Source organism: Ciona robusta, chromosome 10, assembly GCF_009617815.1.
Source record: "Ciona robusta chromosome 10, ASM961781v2".
NCBI lineage: Eukaryota > Metazoa > Chordata > Ascidiacea > Phlebobranchia > Cionidae > Ciona > Ciona robusta.
In genome coordinates, this window is record NC_143244.1 from 2,161,436 (window position 1) to 2,187,722 (window position 26,287).

At 33.2% G+C, this 26,287-nt stretch overlaps 1 protein-coding gene across 1 annotated transcript in view; it reads left to right on the top strand.

Moving 5' to 3' along the window:
- LOC149729462 (uncharacterized) overlaps positions 1-26,287 on the top strand; it is a 71,949-nt gene that overhangs the window by 41,053 nt on the left and 4,609 nt on the right. Inside the window, exons 100-163 of the mRNA XM_089886873.1 lie at positions 173-298; positions 604-729; positions 941-1,066; positions 1,199-1,330; positions 1,542-1,667; positions 1,916-2,041; positions 2,298-2,417; positions 2,627-2,749; positions 3,018-3,140; positions 3,363-3,485; positions 3,826-3,951; positions 4,122-4,247; positions 4,432-4,557; positions 4,942-5,067; positions 5,235-5,351; positions 5,421-5,552; positions 5,822-5,941; positions 6,241-6,360; positions 6,601-6,726; positions 6,964-7,086; positions 7,271-7,396; positions 7,509-7,625; positions 7,862-7,987; positions 8,137-8,175; positions 8,350-8,475; positions 8,601-8,723; positions 8,956-9,078; positions 9,364-9,492; positions 9,738-9,866; positions 10,473-10,598; positions 10,869-10,994; positions 11,307-11,432; positions 11,611-11,736; positions 12,024-12,146; positions 12,315-12,440; positions 12,624-12,749; positions 13,066-13,188; positions 13,412-13,537; positions 13,687-13,728; positions 13,922-14,064; positions 14,584-14,685; positions 14,979-15,150; positions 15,448-15,547; positions 15,754-15,886; positions 16,093-16,222; positions 16,467-16,583; positions 16,852-16,943; positions 17,226-17,367; positions 17,606-17,859; positions 18,216-18,368; positions 18,606-18,778; positions 19,176-19,320; positions 19,521-19,690; positions 21,159-21,280; positions 21,603-21,743; positions 22,087-22,110; positions 22,493-22,807; positions 22,957-23,208; positions 23,463-23,576; positions 23,794-24,375; positions 24,605-24,718; positions 24,976-25,228; positions 25,612-25,752; positions 26,053-26,237. Of these exons, the coding sequence (XP_089742999.1) occupies positions 173-298; positions 604-729; positions 941-1,066; positions 1,199-1,330; positions 1,542-1,667; positions 1,916-2,041; positions 2,298-2,417; positions 2,627-2,749; positions 3,018-3,140; positions 3,363-3,485; positions 3,826-3,951; positions 4,122-4,247; positions 4,432-4,557; positions 4,942-5,067; positions 5,235-5,351; positions 5,421-5,552; positions 5,822-5,941; positions 6,241-6,360; positions 6,601-6,726; positions 6,964-7,086; positions 7,271-7,396; positions 7,509-7,625; positions 7,862-7,987; positions 8,137-8,175; positions 8,350-8,475; positions 8,601-8,723; positions 8,956-9,078; positions 9,364-9,492; positions 9,738-9,866; positions 10,473-10,598; positions 10,869-10,994; positions 11,307-11,432; positions 11,611-11,736; positions 12,024-12,146; positions 12,315-12,440; positions 12,624-12,749; positions 13,066-13,188; positions 13,412-13,537; positions 13,687-13,728; positions 13,922-14,064; positions 14,584-14,685; positions 14,979-15,150; positions 15,448-15,547; positions 15,754-15,886; positions 16,093-16,222; positions 16,467-16,583; positions 16,852-16,943; positions 17,226-17,367; positions 17,606-17,859; positions 18,216-18,368; positions 18,606-18,778; positions 19,176-19,320; positions 19,521-19,690; positions 21,159-21,280; positions 21,603-21,743; positions 22,087-22,110; positions 22,493-22,807; positions 22,957-23,208; positions 23,463-23,576; positions 23,794-24,375; positions 24,605-24,718; positions 24,976-25,228; positions 25,612-25,752; positions 26,053-26,237 (8,970 nt within the window). The remainder of the gene's footprint in view (positions 1-172; positions 299-603; positions 730-940; positions 1,067-1,198; positions 1,331-1,541; positions 1,668-1,915; positions 2,042-2,297; positions 2,418-2,626; positions 2,750-3,017; positions 3,141-3,362; positions 3,486-3,825; positions 3,952-4,121; positions 4,248-4,431; positions 4,558-4,941; positions 5,068-5,234; positions 5,352-5,420; positions 5,553-5,821; positions 5,942-6,240; positions 6,361-6,600; positions 6,727-6,963; positions 7,087-7,270; positions 7,397-7,508; positions 7,626-7,861; positions 7,988-8,136; positions 8,176-8,349; positions 8,476-8,600; positions 8,724-8,955; positions 9,079-9,363; positions 9,493-9,737; positions 9,867-10,472; positions 10,599-10,868; positions 10,995-11,306; positions 11,433-11,610; positions 11,737-12,023; positions 12,147-12,314; positions 12,441-12,623; positions 12,750-13,065; positions 13,189-13,411; positions 13,538-13,686; positions 13,729-13,921; positions 14,065-14,583; positions 14,686-14,978; positions 15,151-15,447; positions 15,548-15,753; positions 15,887-16,092; positions 16,223-16,466; positions 16,584-16,851; positions 16,944-17,225; positions 17,368-17,605; positions 17,860-18,215; positions 18,369-18,605; positions 18,779-19,175; positions 19,321-19,520; positions 19,691-21,158; positions 21,281-21,602; positions 21,744-22,086; positions 22,111-22,492; positions 22,808-22,956; positions 23,209-23,462; positions 23,577-23,793; positions 24,376-24,604; positions 24,719-24,975; positions 25,229-25,611; positions 25,753-26,052; positions 26,238-26,287) is intronic.

The following is a 26,287-nucleotide window of genomic DNA, read 5'->3' on the forward strand; positions in this document are numbered from 1 at the left end:
TAAATAGCATGTATCTATGGTTCATTTCTGCTTCACCACATTAACTAATTGTTCTTAACTATCATTCCTACATTTCTTTGAGGTTTTCAAATATATATTTATGTTTGCAAATATTGTTTTATCCCATACTAAATGTTCTGAACAAGATATATTACCATTTTTAACATCATAGACATACAAGAATGTTCATTGGAGCCAAAGAAATGCGCTCCAAACTCTAAATGCGAAAATAATGTTGGAAGTTTCACTTGTACTTGTGTGGAGGGGTATGCAGGGGTGGCAACCGAAGAATGCAAAGGTATAATACATTCAGATTCAGTATATATTCTGTGATTAATCTTAGCTTTGTTCAAAACCAGTTTACACATTTTGGTGAACAGTATTAATTTTAATTATTGAACTAGAAATTGTTTAAACTAGAAATAGAAAGGTATTTTATTCCCTAACCCATTTCACCGAGAATATGCTTAAATATTGTTAGTTGTTGTTCCAAATTAAAAACTTTTGAAGAGCATGAAAATATAAAACATAAAAAATAGAACTGTTGATCCCTCAAAATAAAAAGATCCAACTTTGGAAGCAGTTATCACCAATTACGTACAGATTATAATGAGTGCATTCTCGATGACATCAAATGCCAAGACAATTCTGATTGTGTGAACACAATTGGAAGTTATGAATGCCAATGTCAGGAAGGCTTTGTATCTGCGAGTAACAATACTTGTAAAGGTATGTTCAGATACTTTTTTTACACTGAATTGATTTAAAGTTTTACCAATACCCATATATTTGATTTACAGTTTAATATTTAAAACTAAAAATAAAGTTGCATTATTTGTCACAAATGAATAACAAACTCAAAAATTAATGTTAATTAATCAAGATTTGGATTATCTTTAAAGCTTACATAAAAAGTTACATGGAATCTATTTATTCACAGATTTAGACGAATGTGCTACGTCTCCCCCGAAATGTTTGTCTGATTCTGATTGCATTAACACTGTTGGCTCATACACATGCACTTGTAAAGATGGATATATTGGAGATGGCTTATCTGGTTGCATAGGTAGGACATTAGTTAAAACATGCTGTAGTTATAGCAAGCATTCTGGAATTCTAGCAATAAAATGATGCAATGCTTGTTAAACCATTCTTTGTAAAAGTAAATTCAATACGTTTTTAATCTTTATTTTCACAGATGTTGATGAGTGTGTTACACAGCTTGGTGTATGTGGCGACTCTGCTCAGTGTGAAAATACACTGGGTAGCTATACATGTACATGTAAGGCAGGTTCCACAGGTACTGGGGATGGTTCAGGTGCTTGCTCAGGTACTTGTGCATATTGTGCAATTGAAGTCATAGTTTTCAAACTTTAATTAGGTTTTTATTTTTTGTACCATAAGTTACTTAAATATCACCTGGAAATTCAAATACTAGATGTGCCACATGTTGGATTCTACTGTAGATTGATTACATTTTGTTCACTTTGCAGTTTCAGATAAGTTGTATACCCTGTCTTTTTACATACTTTTCTTCCTAGATATTGACGAATGTAAACTGGAGTTGGACAACTGTGGTACAAATAGTTTGTGTGAAAACACCGAAGGATCTTACAAGTGCGTGTGCAAAGATGGGTACACTGGTGACCCCCTTGTGGAATGTATAGGTTGGTAAACTAATTTATTTGGTAATTAGATTTATTGTGTTGATAACTTTTACTTAAAACCCGCATAGGGTATAGCTAAAACCCTATTCGGAGTGTTCTTTGTTATGTCTTTGATTAATGTAGTTCCTATGAATCAGATAAAACTTCCACTCCTATTAAGACTGTTGTTTCTCATGTTGCTGATTAATTTAATTGATATTTTATAAAGTTTTATTTATATGAATACCAAGTTTTCTATTTGTACCCAGATATTGATGAATGTAAGATTGGACGAAGCAACTGTTTAGCTGAAGCTGTATGTGTGAACAACAATGGTAGTTTCCGGTGTGAGTGTAGCATTGGTTTCCAAGGAGATGGAGTAACAGAGTGTGCAAGTAAGTCATTACAAGTATATGACATTGAATATAATTTATTTCTCTTTATTTGAGTTGGTAAAGAATAACTGAGTATATAAGTAAGTTTTGTGTTGAGCGAACAAGTTGCCAGTTTCTCAATATACTTTGCTTTTATTTTCTAGTTATGTATATATTGTACTGTATGTGCCCTGCCTCCTAAAACCCTTATTCTTATATTATTACAGTTTTTACACTTTCCTGCCTTTCATTTTTGCACATTTTAACTTGTTTTCAGATTTTGACGAGTGTTTAAAAGATGTATGCCACCGTCTTGCTGTGTGTGTTGATATGGAAGGAAGTTTTGATTGTTACTGTGAAGATGGTTATACTGGAGATGGGAAGTTTTCATGCCAAGGTAATTGCAAATATTTTCTTATTGAATATGTTGCAACATACAAAGGTATAGGTTTGGCTGTGGTGACTATTAAGACTATGTTAGCTGTGAAGATTTTTTGCAAAAGTAGGTGCTAAGATACTGTTTTTTTGGGCCGTTTTCATAAATTAACTTCCTTATTATTCTCTGTCTTTATTTATATATTGCATTCGTCTTACATTACAATACAGATGTGGATGAATGTGACCAAGGTACAGATAATTGCGACATCAATGCACAATGTAATAACACACCTGGAAGCTTCACATGTTCGTGTCTGGATGGTTTTCAGCTGATTAATGGCAACTGCACAGGTAGTAACTTTTATTTGGATTTAGTAATTAAAATTTGATATGGTACTAAAGGAGGGAAAGTAGTCCTAAGGTGTATAGGCCTTTATATTTTCTATGCTATCATGCATGTTTTTGTCCCTAACCTGTAATCTTAAATGCTTTAGAAAAAGTAATAGTGCCATTTATTATACTTCTAAAAAGTTTAATCATCATTTCAAAAAAACTTAGTTATTGTAGAGTGTAATCCTAATTTTTTAACCAAGCTGTAAATGTTTATTCTTTTCCACAGATATTGATGAATGCAGTACTCGAAAACCATGCACAGAGAATGCTGAGTGTTCAAATACATTGGGTAGTTACTTATGCGAGTGTAAGAATGGATATACAGGTGTTGGGGATATTTCATGTACAAGTAAGTCTATTTGAACCACCTTCTCCACTTATATGTTGAATTTTTAACTACACAAATTATTATGTGAACTGGTATTGACATTTTTGTATAAAGGATCATTTTCTTTTGATCCTCTTTATTTTACCGATAAAAACCTTCCCTTTTCCCTTCGTTTGTTCATTTTTTCCAATTATGTTCGTCATCAGAGGCAAATAGAACTGATAATATGTTTACTTTCTCCAGACATAAATGAATGTGAAAACACCACTATATGCACTGAGAATGCTGACTGCATTGATACTGTTGGAAGTTATGAATGCAACTGTAAAGATGGATTTGTTGGAGATGGGAACGTATACTGTTCAAGTAAGTGCATGCTTAACCTTTAATGGGTTGTATACATTTAACGAGTGGTTCTTAATTTTACTATCATATGTATAAAAGTGTGATAAATTCAAGTTAAAGGGGTATATAGCTTAAACGTTAATATTTTTTTGCTTATTTAAAGCTTTAAACTAAGCTTTAGAAACTGTGTTGCTATGTTTGCCGACCATTAGTTTGGACAACTTGTAACTGACCACAGGGGTAGAGAAGTTAATATGTATTTTTTAGAAACAATTATTAATGATAGTAGTGTCTTATCCTTAAACCCAGGGTTCTCCCGCTACAAAACAGTCACTCTAACCTTCCACCTTTTGTTTTTAAGGAGAGGATAGCTGCAAGAGTGGAAACCACAACTGTTTAGATATAGCTGAGTGTGTAAATTTACCTGGTTCTTATGTTTGTAAATGTGCACAAGGATATACCGGTGATGGGATTACTTCTTGCATAGGTGAGGAGAAGTATAAAAATGGATAATATTTTTTTGGGAACTGTGTATCTGTTGGTATCTTGTTTAAAATCATTAAGTTGTTTATATGACTGTTATTTTAGAAAGAATTGATAATGAATATTGAGGTTTTCATTGAATTGCAACTACATCATGTAATATATTCGTTCCAGACATAAATGAATGTGAGAACAAAGATAGCAATGAGTGTCCAGACACGGCCACTTGCAGTAACACAGATGGGAGCTACACATGTGCTTGTATAAAAGGCTATACTGGCAATGGATTAGAATGTCAAGGTATACTTATACTAATAACATAATGCACTCCTCTCTAAATGCACTTCTCTCGACTTATTTTACAAGTTCCTAATTTTTTATAAGAACTAAATTTTTTTAACATGCTATTTTTATTCCTTATATTTGATTTTTTAACTATATATTGTTTTTGAAATATACCTAAAAGAAGTTTTGTTCCTATTAGATATTGATGAGTGTAACACTGGAACAGACAACTGTACAGAGAATTCACATTGCATGAACACTGCTGGAAGTTTTGTCTGCTCATGTATAACAGGATACACTGGAGATGCAACAGTAGCTTGTACAGGTATGCTAAGTTAGTACATGTCTAATCTTTAATCATTGATGATAAAAGATTTAGTTTCAAGTAAAGTATTTGGCTCTTGTCTGATTTTGACCGCATTAAAACTTGGTTTGTGCTTCGGTTGCAGCCTAATGCTTATCAACTTATAACAAAACCGAAGTATTTAACAACTATCTAACTGTAAACTGGTATATTAACTTAATAAGGAAAGGTGGCGGAATTTAAACAATGTGAAACGAATATACACAAATTTTAAACAGTTTTTTTTTAGTTAAAATGGCGCTGAATTTACGTAAATATTTCGAACATGTTTTTCAGTTTCTTTTGTAAAATATTTATTAAGTTAGCTAGAATCTTTATTCTGACTATCATAAAAATATTTTTCAGATATTGATGAATGCTTCAATGAGAAGTCTGTATGTGCAAGGAATGCTGTGTGTAACAATACAGTTGGGAATTATTCCTGTGCATGTAACACAGGGTATACTGGGGATGGCAGCACTATATGCCAAGGTAAAATATTGATATATATTTGTTTTAAACAATTTATACAACAGAATTGGGACAATTGCATTTTGTCATAAGTGGGTAACATTTAGTTCTGCTTGTGTCAAATTCCTGAATTTTCTAAGACTGATCCGAAAAATTCTGTTTAACTTATCTTATCCTATCTTTTTCAGATATCAATGAATGTAGCACATTTAAATGTCGTGAAAACTCTAAATGTGTGAACAACGTTGGCAGTTTTGACTGTGAATGTGTAGATGGTTATGAATCAGATGGTAGCCTATGCACAGGTAAGGAAATAAAACACAAAAAAATATCAAAGTTTTAAAACTTCAAAAATTAATATTAAAATTTTTTAGACATTGATGAATGTGTGAAACAAACTGATGATTGTGATGTCAGCGCTGATGAACAATGCTTTAATATTGATGGGGGTTGGGAGTGCGGATGCAGAATTGGTTTCAACCAGAACTCTGAGGATATCTGTGAAGGTAAATGCACAAGCTTTTTTTTAACGCTTAGCCATAAAACTCTTTAGTTTTTCTTAATTTTTTGTGCTGGAATATAGGAGCATTTTCATTAGTATGTTCACATTAATCTGTCTGTTTACTGTTTATAGCGGCTGCAATTTTTTATTTTGTGGGCTGTATATATACTTTATATAAAAGCTTGTTTCAACAACTCATTCTTATCTAACTTTCCCCAATTGGACAGATTAACAATGTTATTTTGTTTTTAACGGTTTTTCATTATTTCTTAGATGTGGACGAATGCAATGAAGCAAACAACTGTCATGATAATTCCACATGTAACAATCTACCCGGCAGCTACGTGTGTAGGTGTGAAGATGGTTTCCGTGGTGATGGTATACAATGCGAAGGTTTGTGGACAATTTGTTTTGTTTCTTTAAATAAAAAAATGTATTATTTGGGCTAAGGCACTTTCTTTTAACTTGCTTAATTGTCTATAGATATACTTAACATCACTTTTAAGGTTGTTTTTTATAGATTTGTTTATAGTGTTCAAATATATATGTTTATATATTGTTTCCACATTATTTCTGCATTTTTTAAACTAGTTTTGCTAGGTTCTACATTACGAAGCATACAGCTTCTGCTGGCTCTATGACAAACCGTTGGCATTAATCAATACTAGTTAAAAACCACCTTTTGCGTTTAGATATTGATGAATGTTCAGAAGGAAGTGACAAGTGTGAGATGAACTGCAACAATACTGTAGGAAGTTTTGAATGTTCATGTAGGAAAGGCTTTGAGTTGACAGATAGTGGCACGTGTGCAGGTAATAGCTCAATACATGGATATTACTTTGTGCGAATTGTTTTAACTGGAATAGTAAAATTTAAAATAGAACTTCTTAAAGTTACTAGCCTATAAGCAGGCAATGCTTATAGCATTGTACACATATCTACCCTTATTGTTATTTTATTTTACCAAGTTTAAAATACTACATAGGTTTTTTTTGCATTCATGATGGTTTGTGTTCCTTTTTATATGTATTAAAAGGATAATGTTTTTTTAGATGTTGATGAATGTTCACTTGGTACTGATGATTGTCAAGAGAACTCAGAATGCGGCAACACTGTTGGTGGCTTCACTTGTAAATGTGATGTTGGTTATCAGGGAGATGCAAAAGTGCTTTGTTCAGGTATATATAAAATACGTTGCCAGCTGACAACTGTATATATATTAGTATGTAACATAAAGCTTTTTATAATCTTTGAGCACTGTGGAATTTTCTGGTTTAACAGTTTTAAAATAGGTAGCAACAAATTTTAAATTAGGAAGTTCTTATTATATTTCAACATTGGGCAGCATTTGTCTATTTTTATTAAGTTTGGCATTAAAGTTACAATATTTAAACTAATATTTGATTTGTCATTAGATATTGATGAGTGTAAAGATGGTTTAAGTGATTGTGATGTGTATGCCAACTGTACAAACACACCTGGAACTTTCATCTGCAACTGTATTGAAGGTTTTCATGGTAATGGAAAAGAATGTTTAGGTAAGATAAACTTTTTTTTTATTGTGCGAACTTAATTTGCCGTATAACATGTCTAGTATAAAAGCATACTTGTTTTACATTAGGGTAGATAATGTCTTTACTTTTTTTTAAGGCTTACAAATAATAAACTTCCTAAAGTTAGAATTTAAGGATACTTACCACCAATTTTTGTTTTCTGTGGCAGATATTAATGAATGTGCAAATACAACTAATCCACCTTGTCCTGTAAATGGTAAATGCAAAAACACACCTGGCCATTTTGCATGTGAATGTTTGGATGGATATCAAAAAGATGGAGAGCTATGTTCAAGTAAGTTGTATGCACTTAAATCAACAAATGTTGCAAATATTTTCTATGTGTGGTTTTAACCACTGCTGCTTTCATAATTCTTAGCTTTAGTTATTTCCATTTGTTTTTTCAGATATAAACGAATGCACAAGAAACCCTTGCCATTTTGAAGCTGTTTGTGAAGATACCGTCGGTAGTTACACCTGCACATGTAATAGTGGCTTCACAGGAGATGGACAAACATGCACAGGTGTCTTATATTCCAATATTCCACACTGGAAGGTTTTGTTGCATTTTTAGCAATGCAATAATGCAGTGGTTTTAAATTTTCTTAGCTTCATGTTAACTCCTAAGAACTTTATGAAATACATTAGTTTATTTCAGAATACCCAAAACACTTAGATAATGTTTTTAAACTTAAGCAATTCATTTCTTTTTTACCACCACTAGCACACAATGTTTTAACGCCTTGCTTTCCATATACAGATATCAACGAATGCATCACAAACACACATGATTGTGTTGATAATGCTGACTGTCACAATACCGTTGGAAGCCACAAATGCACTTGTAAACATGGGTATACTGGTGATGGGAAAGACTTGTGTACAAGTAAGTTACCTAAATAACGATACATAGTCACTAACTCTGGCCAGTTTATTGCCTTTATGACTTTCTTAATGTAGCATCATAAACATTAATGAACAAGAGTTGATGTTTGATATGTTATATGTAGTCAATAACAACTTGTTTCTTTTCAGTTGTTACCACCACAACCATAGCACCTACTACTGCTGCAGGTAAATTACACTTAGTTTATTATAAACAATGGAAAATGCCATGGTCTTCTTCGAAGCAAATATATTAAAAACAAAACCATTATAAACAGCCGAACATTTTGTCACATATCACATTTCAATATAAAAAAGCATCATCTGCTTTATTTGAAATTATTTAACAATGTTTTGTTCCAGATGTAAATGAGTGCAGTACTGGTGCAGCAAGCTGTCAATTAAACTCCACATGTGTTAACCAAGTACCTGGATATGAATGTGTTTGTGATGTAGGATATACTGGTGATGGTAAAGTGCAGTGTACAGGTAATAAATTGCGGCTGTTTTCAATATGTGAAACTTCTAAATTGTAATGTGTACACAAAATGCATACCCACAATTATATTTGTGCAGTTATACAACCGTCAAATAATAAATATGTTTTGTTTTAGATATTGATGAATGCGTTGAAGGGACATATGATTGCCAAGTAAATTCCATTTGTTTGAATAACATTGGATCTTACACCTGTGTATGCAGTAGTGGATATGAAATGCTTGACACAATTTGCCAAGGTAAAAATCATAGCAGTCCAAACTATAAAAACAGCAGAAGAGCAAACTAACATAAGACACTCCGAACTGTAGTTGAAACGCACTAACTTAATGAAGTAGTTCAACTTAAAGGGCCAATTAAAATTTATGTTTTGATGCGTTTGCCAAGTTGCTTTTATAAATGTTTAAGTATGTTTTTAGGTTGTTTAAAATCTAAAAAAACACTGGTTTAAAATGTAGTGCAATATCACAGATATTAATGAATGCTTAACCAACACCCAAACATGCTCTGGCAACGCAACATGTACGAATAACAAAGGCAGCTATGCTTGTGATTGCAACCGCGGTTATACTGGAGATGGAATCCTTTGTGAAGGTGAGCTGTGATTCATTGAAAGCAATAGTATTTTATGGCACTCATTTAAATACTGCAGCAAAATATGGAATGCTGTTGTACAAAGAAGGTTTGTAACAGTGTCTTTTTGAATACACCTTATCTCAGTGTGGTTCGTTTGGACGAAAGGACATGTTTTATTTGTTGTGGTTGGGTGGTAATCCTGTACCATTTACCCTATTTTACTTTTAAATTTTATATACCTGTACAATTCAAAATGTGCATCTCCTAAAGTTTATAATAAACTTATGTTATTTAAACTTGCAGATATAAATGAATGTGTTGAGCTACCATCTTCTTGTCCTTTACCATCTGTATGTGAGAACACAGCCGGTGATTTTGAATGCAAGTGTATTGCTGGATATGAGAAGAAAGCCGGTGATGCGACTTGCACAGGTAGTTTATTGAATGTAAAGTGCACAGTACATAGAATTATCTTGTACAGTTCAGTAAAAGGACATTTTGAGTTACGGTTGGAGGTATGCTACATAACTACGAGATACCTGACCCTAAGTTTTTCATTTGTTCACTGGTGTTCGGTATATATAAAGTACAAGATGTTTGGTGTGCAACAAGGTCTTTATATTGTAACCTACCATGTTGTCTTTACACACAAGTATAAACAAATGGAATATTTTTAGATGTTAATGAATGTGCTACACCTGGTTCTTTTACGTGTGCTGACAATGCGGATTGTGTGAACACAAAGGGAACATACACTTGTACATGCATATCTGGATATGTAGGAGTGGGTACTGAAAACTGTACAGGTAAAGATATTAATGCAAATATTAGTCACAAGCTTTTTAAGGCCTTCTTTAACATTGAGTTCAACTGCTAATTTTGGTAATTGGTTAAATCAATTAAAGTGTTATTTTACCGGCGCCGTGGTATAGTAGTTAGCGCGCCTGCCTGTAACCAATAGGTGATGGGTTCAAGGCTCGACGCTGCTACCATTGTTGGCGTATGTGTCCTTGGGCAAGACACTTAACGGCAATTGCTCCAATCCAGTGGTCACTAATGGGTTGTCTAAATTATCAGCCATACATAAAAAATCCCAAAAAAAATAATCACCCACAAAGTAACATACATGGTAACTCGTAAGCTGGCACGAGGTGTTAAACTCGTGTTATAATGACTGTCATTTTCCAGCCACGCCAGGATAAAGTAAGTTACATTCATTCATTCATTACAGAAAAGTGGCTTTAAAGCCATTGCTCAGTATTTTAAGTTTTTCCGTAATGTAGCTCCATGTCAAACCCTGAGACCTATATCTGCCTATTTTCCCACACATAAAAGATTCTTTATCTCTTGAGTTAGTTTAAAAATGATTTTCTTTACTGGTGGCTGTGAAGTTTTTGTTTTTTTCTCTACAGATGTGGATGAATGCAGTGAGGGCATAGATGATTGTGGAGTTAACAGTGAATGTATCAATGAAGATGGAGGGTGGACATGCGACTGTAAACCTGGTTATACAGGAGATCCTGGTGTTCTCTGTGAAGGTATTTAATAGTTGTAATTGTTTTTGATGTACATAGATTGACAGGAGAAATGTTTGGCATAGAAAATTTAAAAAAAAATTTATGTTGCTATTAACAAAGTTTGACAATGTACAATTTAACATCAGTCATGTACTGTTACTTTTGCGAGACATGGATCCAAACCTTTTCATGAGCCATGATTGACTTCTTAGCCTAAAGACTATTATTACTCTGCATGTCTAGCTTACTCAACATTCATAAATTTAGTTTGGTAATTTGTTGTCCTTTTAGATATTGATGAATGCAAGACTGGCAATACAAGCTGTGACACTAACTCTCTTTGTGAGAATACAATTGGAAACTTTATTTGTGCATGCAAACCAGGTTATACTGGTGATGGAAAGAAACAGTGTACAGGTAAAGTAATTTGTTATAATTCATGATACAGTTAGCTTAGTGGTTCCTACAAATGCCTTGTAACTGTAAATGCAGAGTTAAAAGCTAGATGTTGCAACCCTGATCAACATATGTATGCTTGTGCAAGACAGTAATTGCCCAAGCACATGTTTCACTTTTAGGTTATCCTTTAACAATTAAAAGTTCTTATACCAACTTTACCAAAAAAGACCATCAAGAAAATCTGTGCAAAGCTATGTATAATATATATAGTCATTTCTTAATTTTCTTTTACAATAAAGATAAAGCTAACTAACATTCACTGTTTGACAGATGTTGATGAGTGTGAATTAAAATTGGACAAATGTGGTTCAAACAGTGAATGTAGGAATGCAGTTGGTAGCTACCAGTGTCCGTGTATGAGTGGATTTGCTAAAACAGATGGTGACATATGCAAAGGTATTGTGTGGTTATATGAGTTATTCTAGAGTTGCCACCGAGCACATTGCTAAACCTCAGGTCATTGATGGTTTAATAGCAGTATTTTTATGTGTTATTGTTCTGCCGAAAAAATTGATCAGATAAGATTGATGAAAGTTGCTGCTACTGTTTTTTAATTTGTTTAAAATATGAACAGATATTGATGAATGTACATTAGCTACGGATAACTGTCATCCCACTTATGGTGTGTGTAAAAACACAGTGGGCAGCCACACATGCTCTTGTATCAATGGCTACATTGGGAATGGTGTAACATGTGTTGGTATGTATTATATAAATTTACTCTAGTTTTTTAGGTTTTGTAATATACAGGTTTGCCTAGCTCATTATCTAAACATTTTGGTAATAACTGTATTTTGAAAGCAATAAAAATATTCTCAAAGATCTTTCAAATATAAACAAGGTTTTTTAAGATATGGCAATCAGATTTATTTAGATTAAACTTTAGGCGTTTTTTAAAAAAATGAAGAGGCAGGCCTAGTTCTTTGAAATACTTTAACATAAAAACACTAAACACACGTAGGTATTTATTAAATCAAATTGTTGTAGCCACTGATTTGTGTGGGACTGGTGCACACAACTGTAGTGAAGGAACAATATGTAAGAACACAGATGATGGATTCATATGTACTTGTGATCCTGGCTTTGAAATTGTAGCAGACACTTGCAAAGGTAAGAAACTTAAACAAACTAACATGTTTCATTTGTTGTAGATTGCAAAAGTAATAACTGTAATTAATAATAATAACAAAAAAATCAATTACTCCACATTTTGCTTCTTGTATCTAATCATACATTTTTACTTTATAGATTGTTGTTTTATTTTATTTGTTCTTTCAGATATTGATGAATGTGCTTCTCCATTCCTCACAAACTGCAGTGAGAATGCTGATTGTTCTAATACAAATGGTTCATATACATGCACATGTAAAACAGGATACACTGGAGATGGGGAGACATGTTCTGGTACATAATTCCTATCATTATTAACTTATTTAATAGCTGTGTTAAAGTTTTCATTGTTCAAGGTATTTTTTCAACTTTTTTGTCGCAAAAATAATGTTCTGTTATTTTTTACTTTATTTTTTATCTAGGATTGCTTAAGTTCTCTTAACATTAATTTCACTAATTGTTTAATATTTTCAACAGATATAGATGAATGTGCTGATGACACAGCCAATGATTGTCATAGTAATTCTACCTGCAGTAATACGGATGGTAGTTATACATGCGCATGTGTTACTGGATTCACAGGAGATGGAAAAACATGTGAAGGTATGATATGTAGCATTTGAGTAGTTTATTGAAACAAGCGTAGAAACCCAAGAACCAAAAAATCCATACATATTGCAATAAATATATTTAAATATATTCATAAAGGCTTTGACTTGAAAAATTTCAAGTATGAATTTAGAATAAGTTTAATTAGAAATTACCACTAATTGCTGTTAATGCCATTAAATTGGTGGAGTTTTCTGCACAACTTATGATAAAATAGCATTTATATGTACATTTCTGTGACTAATCTAGCAACATTAAACATGACTAAATGTGACAACTTACATTAATTATTATTGTTTATTTTCTTAAGATATCAACGAATGTGAAATATCAAACAAAACATGTGGGGAGAATGCTACCTGTACTAACAATGTTGGATCTTACACTTGTGCCTGTATAACTGGATATACTGGTGATGGTATAAACTGTGAAGGTATGTGACTCTTTGTGGGTTTAATTGTGTCAATACTAAATAACAAGTGTGATAAAGCAGAATAAGTCAGGTGATGCAGCTTTTTTAATTTTTGAACTGTTTCGTTTTTTTTCTTGTAAATGCAATTGGTGAAGTATGATTTTGTAAAGTTACATATATACGGCAACTTTTTTTTAATTTTTAGATTTCATTTTTTTTTTATAAAACTATTAATTTTTTTCAGATATTAATGAGTGTGAACTGCACACACCCCCTTGCCACACTAATGCCGATTGTGTTAACACTGATTCAAGCTTTACATGCACCTGTAAATATGGTTATATTGGCGATGGCATCCCTAGTTGTGAATGTAAGTTGGTTTGACTGATGTATTCTTACGCATTTAACATTTAAACTTAATATCTTTAGTTCGATAAAAACATTAGAAAGAAGTTGTGCTTATTATCAGTGTATAGCTTTTTGATATCTTAAGTATAACTTCTATTTTACCTTTTTCAGTAATAACTACAACAACACCTGCACCTACTTCAAAACCACTAGGTAAGAAATATATTTATTCGATTTTTTTGGAGGGGGATGTTACATAGCGATCACACATATAGAATTTAAACCTGGCGCACATGCCTTATTTGAAAATATTTAAAAGTAATCCCAAGCATGGCAACCATTCGATTAGTAAAGCCACTGTTTTACTACTGTTTTAAATCAGCAAATAAAATATTTTTCATAACAGCTGATGTACCAATAAGTGAATGCCAGATCACAAACAGCATTCACTTCAACACACTTGACAGCAAACTTTACAACTTTGATGGAACATGTAGCTACATGCTTGCCAAGTCAACATGCGAATCTGCACCACCTGTATCTATTGAGGTGAGCATTTTGTGCAAGTGTCTTAATACCAGTTTAGTGGTTATGTGATAACAAACTTATTCATAACTTAAAAAGCATGATAGAAAAAAACATTAACGGAAAGAATGAATGAATGAATGAATGTAACTTACTTTATCCTCGCGTGGCCGGAAAACGACAGTCGTTATCACACGGGTTTAACACCTCGTGCCAGCTTACGAGTTACCATGTATGTTACTTTGTGGGTAATTATTATTTTTTTTTTTTTATGTATGGCTGATAATTTAGACAACCCATTAGTGACCACTGGGTTGGAGCAATTGCCGTTAAGTGTCTTGCCCAAGGACACATACGCCCACAATGGTAGCAGCGTCGAGCCTTGTACCCATTACCTCTGGGTTACAGGCAGGCGCGCCAACCACTACACCACGGCGCCGGAGTAATGAGAACAAAGGTGTAATAGCATACTATGGTTAAAACATACACACATTTATGCTTATATTATAAATTTATATTAAAAGTTTCAATTTTTTGTTGCAGATGGTCAAAGACAACCCATCATTTGGCTCATCAACCTTGCTTAAAGTGATCATTAAAATCAACTACAAAACTATTGAGTTGCGACGAGGTTTAATACTAAAGGTAAGACAGCTTGTATATCATGATTCCTTGAATATAGTAACTGTAATATGTGATAATTGTTGGTATTTTTAGGTAGATTGCATTGTATTTTGTGTTATCCATAAAATTAACCCAGACACACCTCGCCAATACAGAATATAAGAGATAGACAAAAATTCCCCACTTTTATAAACTTTAATTTTTTTGCTTGGTTAATAAAAAATGATAGAGATAGGAAGTAACAAAAATATTATAGTCAATAAAATATATAATATGGAGAAAACACACATAGAATAATTTACATTATCTCTAAGGTGGATGGAATACGAACCAACACACCCTACATTCTTGAAAGGAGTGGATTACAAGTTAGATTGTTGGGAGATTCTCTTCAGTTAGAAACAACATATGGGATAGTGGTGTCATTGTATGCTGAATCCAATGTCAAGATAAGTCTTCCGAAAACTTTTAGAAGCTGTACTGAAGGTGAGAAGAGATAATATACTTGTGTTGGAATATAGTAAGAAAAAGAATTTTCTCTATACATGTTTTTTCGAAGTATTTTAATGGGAAAAATGATTATTTCGTTACTGGAGAATACCAAGTTTAAAGGTTGATGGTTGGTGTAAGTATCTTTATGCAAGACACAGTAATAATTCAAATTTATTAGTCACCAATAAGGTGCAAATAAATAGTTACCGAGGTCAGAGTTGGAAATTTTAATGCTTAATAAATCATTTTGAGTCACTGCTTACACTTGTTTATAATTTATTCTATACAAAGGTTTATGCGGAAATTTTGATGGAAATCCCTCAAATGATTTGAATTATGAAGAACCTCAAGCATTTGGAATTACTCATAAAACTGAGAGTGGTGACCAAAGGTACTTCATGTGACCTGTTTATATTTATGAAAGATATTGTCTATCCAAAATTATAAGTTCTTTTCAATTTTTTTTTTTGATTTTATGTCATACTCAACTGTATGTAATAAGATTCGAATATTGTTTTTTTTTATTTCTAAAATTACATTTATCGTGAATATACAATGTATTAAAACAACAGTTTTACATTTTATTCTACACCACAGTTGTCAAGCCTCCATACTGTATGATGATTGCCAAGCTCCACCCTCAGATAGAGGAGAATGTTCTTGTAACCTTCTAATTGAGGAAGACGGTTGTTTCTCTGGTTGTAATGTGGATTCTAGTCAATATTTCAAGGTAAATTATACTCTGGATTGTAAAATTGTTTATCATGCCTTAAAATGTATATTGAAAAACAAATTCCAGCAAAATTTTTAGCAATAACAAAACCAAAAAAATTTTTTAGCAATAACAATACTTTAACAAACTCGGTCCATACTTCATAGTATGGGATCTTTACTTTATATATTTTTTCTAACAACCATTGTTGCATCTCCACACAGGACTGCTCCAGTGACTCATGCAGAACTACAGGTTCCCAGATGTCCTTGCTTGCCAACTTAGCAGCTTATGCTGATGCTTGTTTAAAGGAAGGAGCAGTGATTTGTAACTGGAGAAAAACTTGCGGATTAGGTTAGAATGTTTAATAAGAATTTTGATGTTTTAGTTGTATTAATGCATAAATAATAACTATACAGGTTTTAATGCAAACTTTGTCCTCTAATAATAACTTCAGCTTATTAAGGTTAACACGGCAAGCTGTACAGGTTTCCTGTGCACTGTTGTCTCAAAACAAGTCAGGTGTCAGCCATTTTATTGTAAATTCAAGTAGCCAACATGACACAAAATGTTTATCATGTTTGCATTACCTTTCCAGAACCACTGTGTCCAGTGAATTCAAGATATGAACCTTGTGTCAAACAGTGTCCTAATGTTTGTCATTATGGGAACACATCAACTGTAATAGATTGCAATGTTACAAAGTGCACACCTGGTAAGAATTGTCATCTTAATGAATTATTACAAGCAGCATTCATTTCCACAGAATTTATAATATAGTTAAAAACACTGTTGATAGAACACATACCCTATTATTTGTAAAAAAATTTAAATTGGTCGCTTTGCCCAACAGATCACACTAAATTTCACAAATTATCTTTTACAAATGAACAATGGAATTGAAAAAATGAAGCACACCTTTCAATTGTACTCAGTACCAAATCGAGTTTTAAGTGAAAAAGTAACATTTGTAATTCTAACAGGTTGTGAATGTGAACATGGTTACCTGAAGTCAGGAGATTTGTGTGTTGAGCCTTCTAACTGTGGATGTGTTCTTAACGAAGTGTATTACCAGGTAAACGCTTCTATTATTAGTTCATTGCAATGGTAGTTTGTTGGAGTTATGCAATTCCATATTTAAAGTGTGTCAGTGTTTCCCTATTAAATTTTTTCAGTGTTTTCCAGCCATTATTAAAAGCTCTAGTGATTATGCACTAATAAATAAATGTTATAACAACTTAAAGAACTTTAAACAAAGTGTATGGAGCCACCATATTTAGTCTGCAATAGGGCAAACTTTTTATAACTTGTTAAGTTCTACCAAATAAGTACCTGATGAAAACTAATATGTTTGCAGCCTGGTGAAACTGTAATGAGAGACCAATGTAAGGAGGTATGTACTTGCAAAGATGGCGTTATGGACTGTGTATTAAACACTTGTGAAACTGGAACAGAATGTGGGGCTGAGAATGATGGAAGAATGGCTTGCAAACCAACTGGTAAGTTATTCTAAAAAGTCTTGCTGATCAGTAAAAACTTTTGCTCTTGTAAATTGATACTTTATTTGATAAGATTTGTATTGTACAAGGAAATGTATGTTAAGAAATGTCTGTTAATTTTACCCCCATTTCTGCTCTTTTCATCATATTGTATAAAAATGTCCTTTGTATTTTTTTTAGAAAAACAAATATAATTCAAATCAAATAAAACCTAATTTACAAATGATTTTCTACCTAGGGTATGGGCAATGCAGAGCTTATGGCGACCCACATTATTACTCATTTGATCGCAAGCGACAATTTCACTTCATGGGAAAATGCAACTACCGATTATCTGAGACATTACTTGACCAAAATGACCCACGTTGGTACAAGATAATAGTTGAGCATGAAGTTAGATCAAAACCCATTGTGTCTTACACCAAGTCAGCTACTGTTCATTTCAATGGGGGCACTGACAAAGTGCGTTTTGAGAAAAGGTTGCTGCCAAAGGTAAATGTTTTGTGAGCGTTACGATTTGACATCATAGCCAGTAGCTATGCATTGGAATCTTTTAAACACCAGGTTTGATACTTAGTACTGATACCATTATCGGCATATGTGTTCTTAGGCCAAGATACTTAATGAATATTGCTTCAACCCGATGGTCTCTAAACAATTATAGCACTATGGTTGTTGGGGCCAACTCTGGTCTAAATCCTCTGCCAGGCACCCAACACTTTCGAGCGTCCCAATTACAGTAAAAAGTGCTATTTTTTATTTTTTTACAATGCCTTCTTAAACTATTGGTAACCTATAAGTAGATTCATGCTATTATAGGATAAAAAGCAAGTATTTTATTTTGTTAGATTAATGGGATTCCACATAAGCGATTTAAAGGGAGCAACTTCAATGTAAGGAGAAGGGGGCGATACTATACTTTGGTAACAGACTTTGGATTGAAAGTTGAACAAACCCGATCAAATGTGCGGGTAACTATACCAAGCACATACATTGGACAGGTAAAAAATTACTCTTTTTTAGCAAAAAAATTTCTTTCAACAACAAACTAAAAACTGAATGTTTTATTTTTAAGAGCCCTTCCAACTGCACTGCACTATATACCTCATTTTAAAATCTCATAGTTTATAATTACTATGCGTACTAAACTTTATTTATATTTACTTGAAGTAATAATTACTTACATTCTGTCTTCCATTCTACTATCCACCTTTTCATTTATCTTTTATATCTCATAGGTGTACGGGCTTTGTGGTGATTACGATTTAGACGATAAGAACGACTTTAAACTACCTGATGGATCCATAACTAGAAAAGTGAATGAGTTTGGTAGAAGTCACCAAGTTGGAAACTGCACTGAACCTGAAGCTCCCCCACCTTTTGTATGCCCTGCTCAAGATGAACTTAGATAGTAAGTTAAACTTGGATAAGGTTCTTGCTGTTTATATTTAAGGGAGCTTAAATACAAAAATTTTAACATCTAGTGATGTTCATTCGGTAGAATCCTGTGTAGGGGGACAATAAATATCTCACATTTAAAATAGAAATGCTACTTTTAAATGTCTAAAAACTTGATTGGGTCTAGATGGTTGCAGATTGGTGTTTGGTAAAAGGCCATAATCTGGCTTAAATCCCAACTTTAATGGAACACTGGCCAATGTACCTTAACTGTATAGAATAAAACTAAATAGTTATAACCAGGCAAAGCTGTACAAAATACAAAATGACCAATATTATCCATAGTAATATTTCATCCCAATAACCATACATTTATAAATTCTGAAGTAATTCTATTATTATACCCACAGTTCTGCCAATGATGTATGTGGGGTGATAACTGAACCAAGTGGACCGTTTGCTGAATGTCATGCTAAAGTTGATCCAACAGATTATTTCACGAGTTGTGTATTTGATATCTGTGTTTATGATGGAAACAGGACAGTGTTACAAGAGGTAACCAGAAGTTTTCATTGAGTTCATATGTTTGCGTATTATATTCATGAACTTTAAATTAGATATTTATTTTTAAAAAACGTTAACACAATAACATAAATACACATGTTATTTCCTTTTAATGTTATTTCCTTTTAATTATGCTATCTTTGCCTACATTATTTCTATACCGATCACTTTAACTCTATTGTTACCTACAGGCACTTGAAGCATATGCAAAAGAATGTCAAAGGAATGATGTTGGCGTTTGTAACTGGAGGAATGCAACTGGATTCATTGAAAGTGATGAATATGTTCCCGCCAACAGTCACTTTGATGGTTGTGCTAGTGGATGTCCTAACACTTGTTCAAATCCAAGAGCTTCAGATGAGTAAGTGGAAAAACTTGATTTAAATACATTTTTTAATCTCACCACTTTGTAACATTTAAATACTTGTAGCAGTAGAAATATTTCATGATATTTTGTTACCTCAGCTGTAACACGCCACACTTTTTTTCATAACTTATTAGTATTTTTTAATTTTACATAATCCCAGACAAATTAATTCCGTGTTTATGCAGTGTATGTATTAAAATTAGGGGTGGGCAGAATCGAATCCGAATCCGAATATTCGGCGTTTTTCGACGCATTTTTAGGTATTCGATCGAATCCGAATATGCGTGGTCGAATCCGAATACTTTCTATTGCCCACGAAATGCCACACACACTACTGAACTCGCCAAAATAGTAATTTCGTGATCGTCTGAATATAAAAAATCTTGATTTTACAACCAACAATTACGCGGGTTTCACATTAGAGTTTATAACGTAACTCAGTTCACACAAATTTCGTTCGAATTTACTCTAGGAAATTAACGAATCGCAGCGCCTACGAACTACTGAGTGGCCTATGTTTCCGCGTATGATTTGGTAATTAAAAGCGAAAAATCGTAAAACTGTTTTTATTTTAATATTGCAAAATCTTCTGTAACAGTTATCAATAAATGTTGTTTAAATTTTGTTAACTTGAATTAACCAGTAGCAGTAGTTAATTCTACATCTCGTAACAGTGCAATTCACGAAACTCGTAGTCTTGTGCGGTCTCTTTGATCGTGAACCACGTGTTCGTTTGATCGGAAACCACGTGTTTTGTGGAATTTTTATTAACGCGCCTTCAGACTAAAACCGAACGTGTTCGCGTGCGCCTTTTCTCCTTATGACGTCATTAGCTTTCGGACCCCGCCTATTCTTTATGGCGCACTCTCAGAAGCTTAGCTTTATACAATGTCCGATTCCAGATATTTAAAAATTAACGAAACCATTACAATTTATAAATTTTACATGCCTGGCTACAGGTAAAATACGATAAAACGAAATATGAATTAAATTGGACCGTATTCATAACGAAAAATCTACTCGTCAATACAACGTTTTACCGTTGTACTTCTGGATCCTATAATGGTGTAGAAATCGAGTAAAACTTTGATTGCATGTGGCCAATAGCCGGTGCGCCGCGTTTTATATGCACTCGGCCGGCGTTGATTGACAGGTTTTTAATTAATTTCTCGGCTCGCAGATAACGCTACATAGAACGATACCAATAGAAACGACGCTGGATATGCACCGGTTATACAATTTCATTTGTTTCACCACAGTAAATTAGTTGAATGACGTCATCGAATATTCGGATTTAATTGAATATTAGACCCTAGATATTCGGATTCGCCGAATCCGAATAGTTTGGATCTCAGCCCATCCCTAATAAAAATGTAAAAAAACATGCAGTTGGGCATATATAAAGGTTACTATTTTGTATTCCCTTTTTCTAGTTTTAATTTTTTATGATTTTCCATTACAGTTGTGAGGAATCCAGCATAGAAGATTATGTTTGTAATGAAGGATATTTACAAGATGGGGATGATTGCATTAGCAGGGCAGAGTGTGGCTGCATTCTTTCAACAGGAGGTTATGTGGAACAAGGTAAACTAACATACAAGAATTAATTTACTACTACTTGTTTGGGACATGGGTTGTGTATTTTTATTCTGATCCCAAAAAAGTTGTTTTAAAATGTTACAACTCACTGTAAGTTGCCTACCGGAAATAGAACTGATTAATAATCTTATAATTAAAATTTATTTTTAACACTGTAACATAACAAAAAACATTGGCTGTGGATTTTCACATACCTTATTTTTAAACAATATGTATTTCTATGTTGTGGCTGTCTTGAGTAGAAATGTGTTTGCTAATTTTGCATCTTCGATATGTACTTACTTTGCAAACTGCTATTTCCATCCAGACTACCAGTTTATGAATGCAAACTGCAGCACTGTATGTGAATGCACTGGAGCAAATAAACTTGTGTGTCGACCAGCTGCTTGTCAGGATGGTGAAACCTGTCAACCATTAAGAACCGGTCACTTTGACTGTGTAGAGACAGGTAAATTAAGATTAATTGCATTAAAATATTATTTTTTAATGTAGTATTTCAAACCACTGTATATGCAAAGGAATTTTATAAAGGGCCTAAATCCTATAACATTGTTGGTCCTAACATTAGTACATGGGTTAGGTCCAACAGCATTGCACATCATGTGACCTGGGACTTAGGCTAGAGGTTATTAATTTAATAGGCTATAATAGTCACCATCAATAATATTTAATTGACGTTTATAATAAATTGTAGGAGACGCAATTTAAAAATTATTGAAAACATTTTATTAATATTCTTACTTTTTTGGTGGTCCCACTGGTTGCAAATTGTTAATTATTTCATATTTTAGGACCACCCACAAAGCCTCCACGGGGTGAGTTTTTCATCTTTTTTAATTGGGTACCAACTGAGGTATAGCGAACTTTTCTAAATTTCTTGATAAAAATTGAACAAAATATACAAGTTTTTCGCTGTGCACCAGTAGGCCCACCAATGTATTTCTGAGATTTTAAAACTTTTGTATTTTCCTTTGTTTAAATATTATGCACAAAATCCTGTACTACTGATTAAATTTCTAAAATATTGTTTGATTTTCTGAATAATATTTTAAACAATTTGTTGAGAATTTGTCAAACTTTAATTTTTTTTAAAACAAAATTAATTCAAAATATCTTAAATTAAATGCAAAGTTACTACCTTCATTTTCCTTCAACATATGGGTAGCTATTGTAAAATAAACATCTTTAATTTTTTAGTCGAATGCAAAGGAAACAACAAGATTGACTTGGTTGTTCTACTCGACACAAGCTCTTCAATAAAATCTAAAAATTTCGAACTCATTCGAGAATTTATTGCAAATCTGATCAACCAGTTTAAAATTGGTAAAGATGGTTTGTTGGTTGGCGTGGCAACATACAGCAGGAGTGTTCAAAACTTGTGGGAAATGAACAAATACAGTGATAAGGACTCCTTGCTGCGTGCTGTGCGTGGAATACCTTATAATGGAGGAGGAACTAGTACTGGAGCTGCAATTACAAATATAACTGATATTAAATACACAGAGCTGGCGGGTAAGAGCTGTCTATTTTAATTTTTTTAAATCAAATATTAGTAATTTCAAATGTTCCTATTTATTCACTAATTCATTCTATGCATGCCAAATTGCAACCTAACTTTAATAAAAAATATCTTGTTAATTTCAAAACCACCGTGCATACAGGACGAAGAAAATCAGCCCAGGCTGTAACCCTTGTGCTCACTGATGGTGTATCTTCTGATGACGTGAGTGGTCCTGCATATATTCTTCAACAGAAGTCAGTAGTGATTGCACTTGGAGTAAAAGGAGCAAACTTGAAGCAATTGAATGAGATCGCAACGGAACCTGACAGTATATTCGCCATTATGCTGCAAAACTTTGATGAACTGAAAGGCATTACAAGGACAATAGTAGAAGCTATGTGTTATGTGGATGGTAAGTTGTGTGATTGACTGTTTAATACATATGCTTCCTTGCATAAATGAGTTAAAACCTATTTTTAAAGTACCTTGATTTTAACCCTTCTTTTTCTGTGTTTGAATTGGTAGGTACATTTTTTATTGATATTTTCTCATTTTTTATGTTTAATACTATTTAATAAGTTAAACATAAATGTGTGGAAGTATCATATGGCCACTTACTTATCCATGCGAATATATTTTTATTTTAATGCTTGTTTAATGTTGCAGAAAACGCTTGCTCCAGTAGTCCATGTTTGAATGGAGGGTCTTGTACTTCCTTGGACAAGGGAGGTTACAAGTGTGTCTGTTTTGATAAATTCACTGGAGTTAACTGTGAAATAGGTAAGAAGCAGATGGCTGTTTTGACATAAAAAGTTTTACTTTTAACAACTTTTTATGTCTTAATAAGCTTATACGTATATATGAAGTAAAACCAATAGTACTACTAAAGATTAACTGCATTGAGCCTAGATTTTAGAGTTGACCCATTACCTTATTTCAACAATTTTTGGTGGTATTTTTGTAAATTATGTTTTTTAACAATACCTTTGATTTTTAGCTCCAAAATCTGTTGAAGATTGCAAGGCAAATGCAAAGTTGGATTTGGTGTTTGTGCTCGACTCAAGTGGGTCTGTACAAAGAGTCAACTTCAGGTTGGTTCTGGATTTTGTAAAATCTGTTGTTTCTGGCTTCAAGATTGGTCCTGATGGGGTTCAGGTTGGGTTGGCTCGTTACAACAGTAGATGGAAGAAACTTTGGGATCTCAATGAATATTCAACCAAAGATCGACTTCTACGAGCTATTTCTGGAGTCGATTATATAAGTGGGAGCACCAGGACCGGGGTAGCTTTAAGAAGCACTGCTCTAACTATGTTTGGTTCAAGTCAAGGTCGTAGAAAAGATGTAAAAGCTGTCACTGTTGTTGTTACCGATGGAAAGTCCTGGGATAAAGTGGAAGAACCTGCACTTTTGTTGCGCAATAAGTCATCTGTGATTGCACTGGGAATCAAAAACGCAGTAAAAGCACAACTTGTATCAATTGCTTCTTACCCACCTGAAACTTACGCACAGGAAGTCATCAGTTTTGCAGCTTTGGATAAATTTGTCAGCACATTGTTCAGTATCATCTGTGGAACTAATGGTATGTCAATATATTTGTTTCAAACCACTGTTATAAACATTATTTAACTTGTAGCCCACTTTGATTTCATTGTTCAAATCTATTATAAAAAACATAAAATATTTTCATTTTGAAATTAAATTTTAGCAATATCTAAAACTAAGTCTGTGGCATTTTGAATTGTCTCATAATTCCAAGAATACTAGTTGTTTAATACGTAATACATTTATTAGTAATCTTGTTTTAACAGAGGGACCTTGTACAAAGTCTCCATGTTTGAATGGTGGGAAATGCAATGAATTAGATGGTGGAAGATATAACTGCACTTGCCCAGATGGGTATTCTGGTGAAAACTGTGGCAAATGTAAGTGGTGCATGTTAGTAATTGTATAATGACTGTGTCACTAATGGCATGTGTGGAGTACTTAAATGAATAAATTAACATCCAAAAAATCTTAACTTTTTTTATAAATTTTTGTTATAGATAAATTTACCCAAAAAATTAGAAGTAAAATTAACCTAATAAAAATCATTTCACTTCCAATGCATGTGGAATATTTGGTACGTTATCCTTATATATAAACTTTGCAACATTGTTTAAATAAATGTTTTTTATATCAGCTGCTGGAAATGATGTTTGTCAGAAAACTGCCATTACTGATCTCGTATTTGTGCTCGATGCCAGCGGTTCTGTAAAGCGATATAACTTTGAACTAGTGAAAGATTTTGTCGCAAACATAGTAGACCGATTTACTATTGGTCCTAAGGCAGTGCAGGTGGGCATGGTTAGGTACAGCACCTCTGTCAGCCACCTTTGGAAACTCAACAGATTCTCAAACAAAGAGACTTTGCTGAAGAACATAAGAAATATAAGGTGGGGGTTTGTAATGTAAATTTTGTTGTGTTTTGGAGTAAAAAGCAGTGATTTTAATGCCCGCAAATGTAAGTTGGAAGAAGCGGAAAGCTTCAACATCCTGTAAAGATGAGGTAGCATACTGGGTGTTGGGTTAATGAGCCAACTGTGACCGAAATATCAGATCCCATGACATGTCCACATTGTAGCAATAAACATTAAAAATATAGAACAACATAAAACGTTTTCACAACATTTTAAAAAGTGTACAAGAAAAATAGTCAAATAAAGTACTAGAAATAACAAAAAAGATATGTATGACAAGGGTTATGTGATTGTTTCATGGTTTTGATGGTGCAATGCATTCACTGGTCAATTATTACTGATTTTAACTGGTCTTCTAGGTATACTGGTGGTTGGACTTACACTGCAAAAGCTCTTCAAGGTGTTGCCAGATATCAGTTCACTTCATCTGCTGGTAGTAGAAAAAGTGTCAAACCAATTGTAATTGTTATCACTGATGGCAAGTCTAATGACCAAGTCAGGTAATAGAGCTTAACTAATTGAACATTGTGTTTTAATTTACAATCTTGTTTTACATTAAGTTTCAAAGAGTATATTTGTAATTACAAGTTTAACTTTTTCAACATTTGCTTGGATGAAAAATCTATTTAGCCACTGTATTGAAAAAAATACTGGTTGGGTTGTTTGTTAAAAAGGCCCAGTCATGCCCAAAAGTTTTAAAATATCGACTTCTGTGTCAGTTTGCTGTCATATAACCTATAAATTTACCTAGATTTTGAAATTTGTTTTGTATATACTAATTAGAACCATTTTTTTAACAGAAATGCAGCTTCAACCTTGCAGCGATTTGCAACAGTGATTGCTCTTGGTATTAAGGGAGCCGACAAGTCTGAGTTGGGAATTATAGCTTCAGATCCAGATTCGAAATATTCGCTTAATATTCGCAGCTTTTCCGAGCTTACTAGGATTATTGATATGATCATATCAGCTATGTGTTCTTCTCAAGGTAGGAATGTTTTAAGGTTATTCTAAAGTAAGAGTTTGATCTCTTAGCAC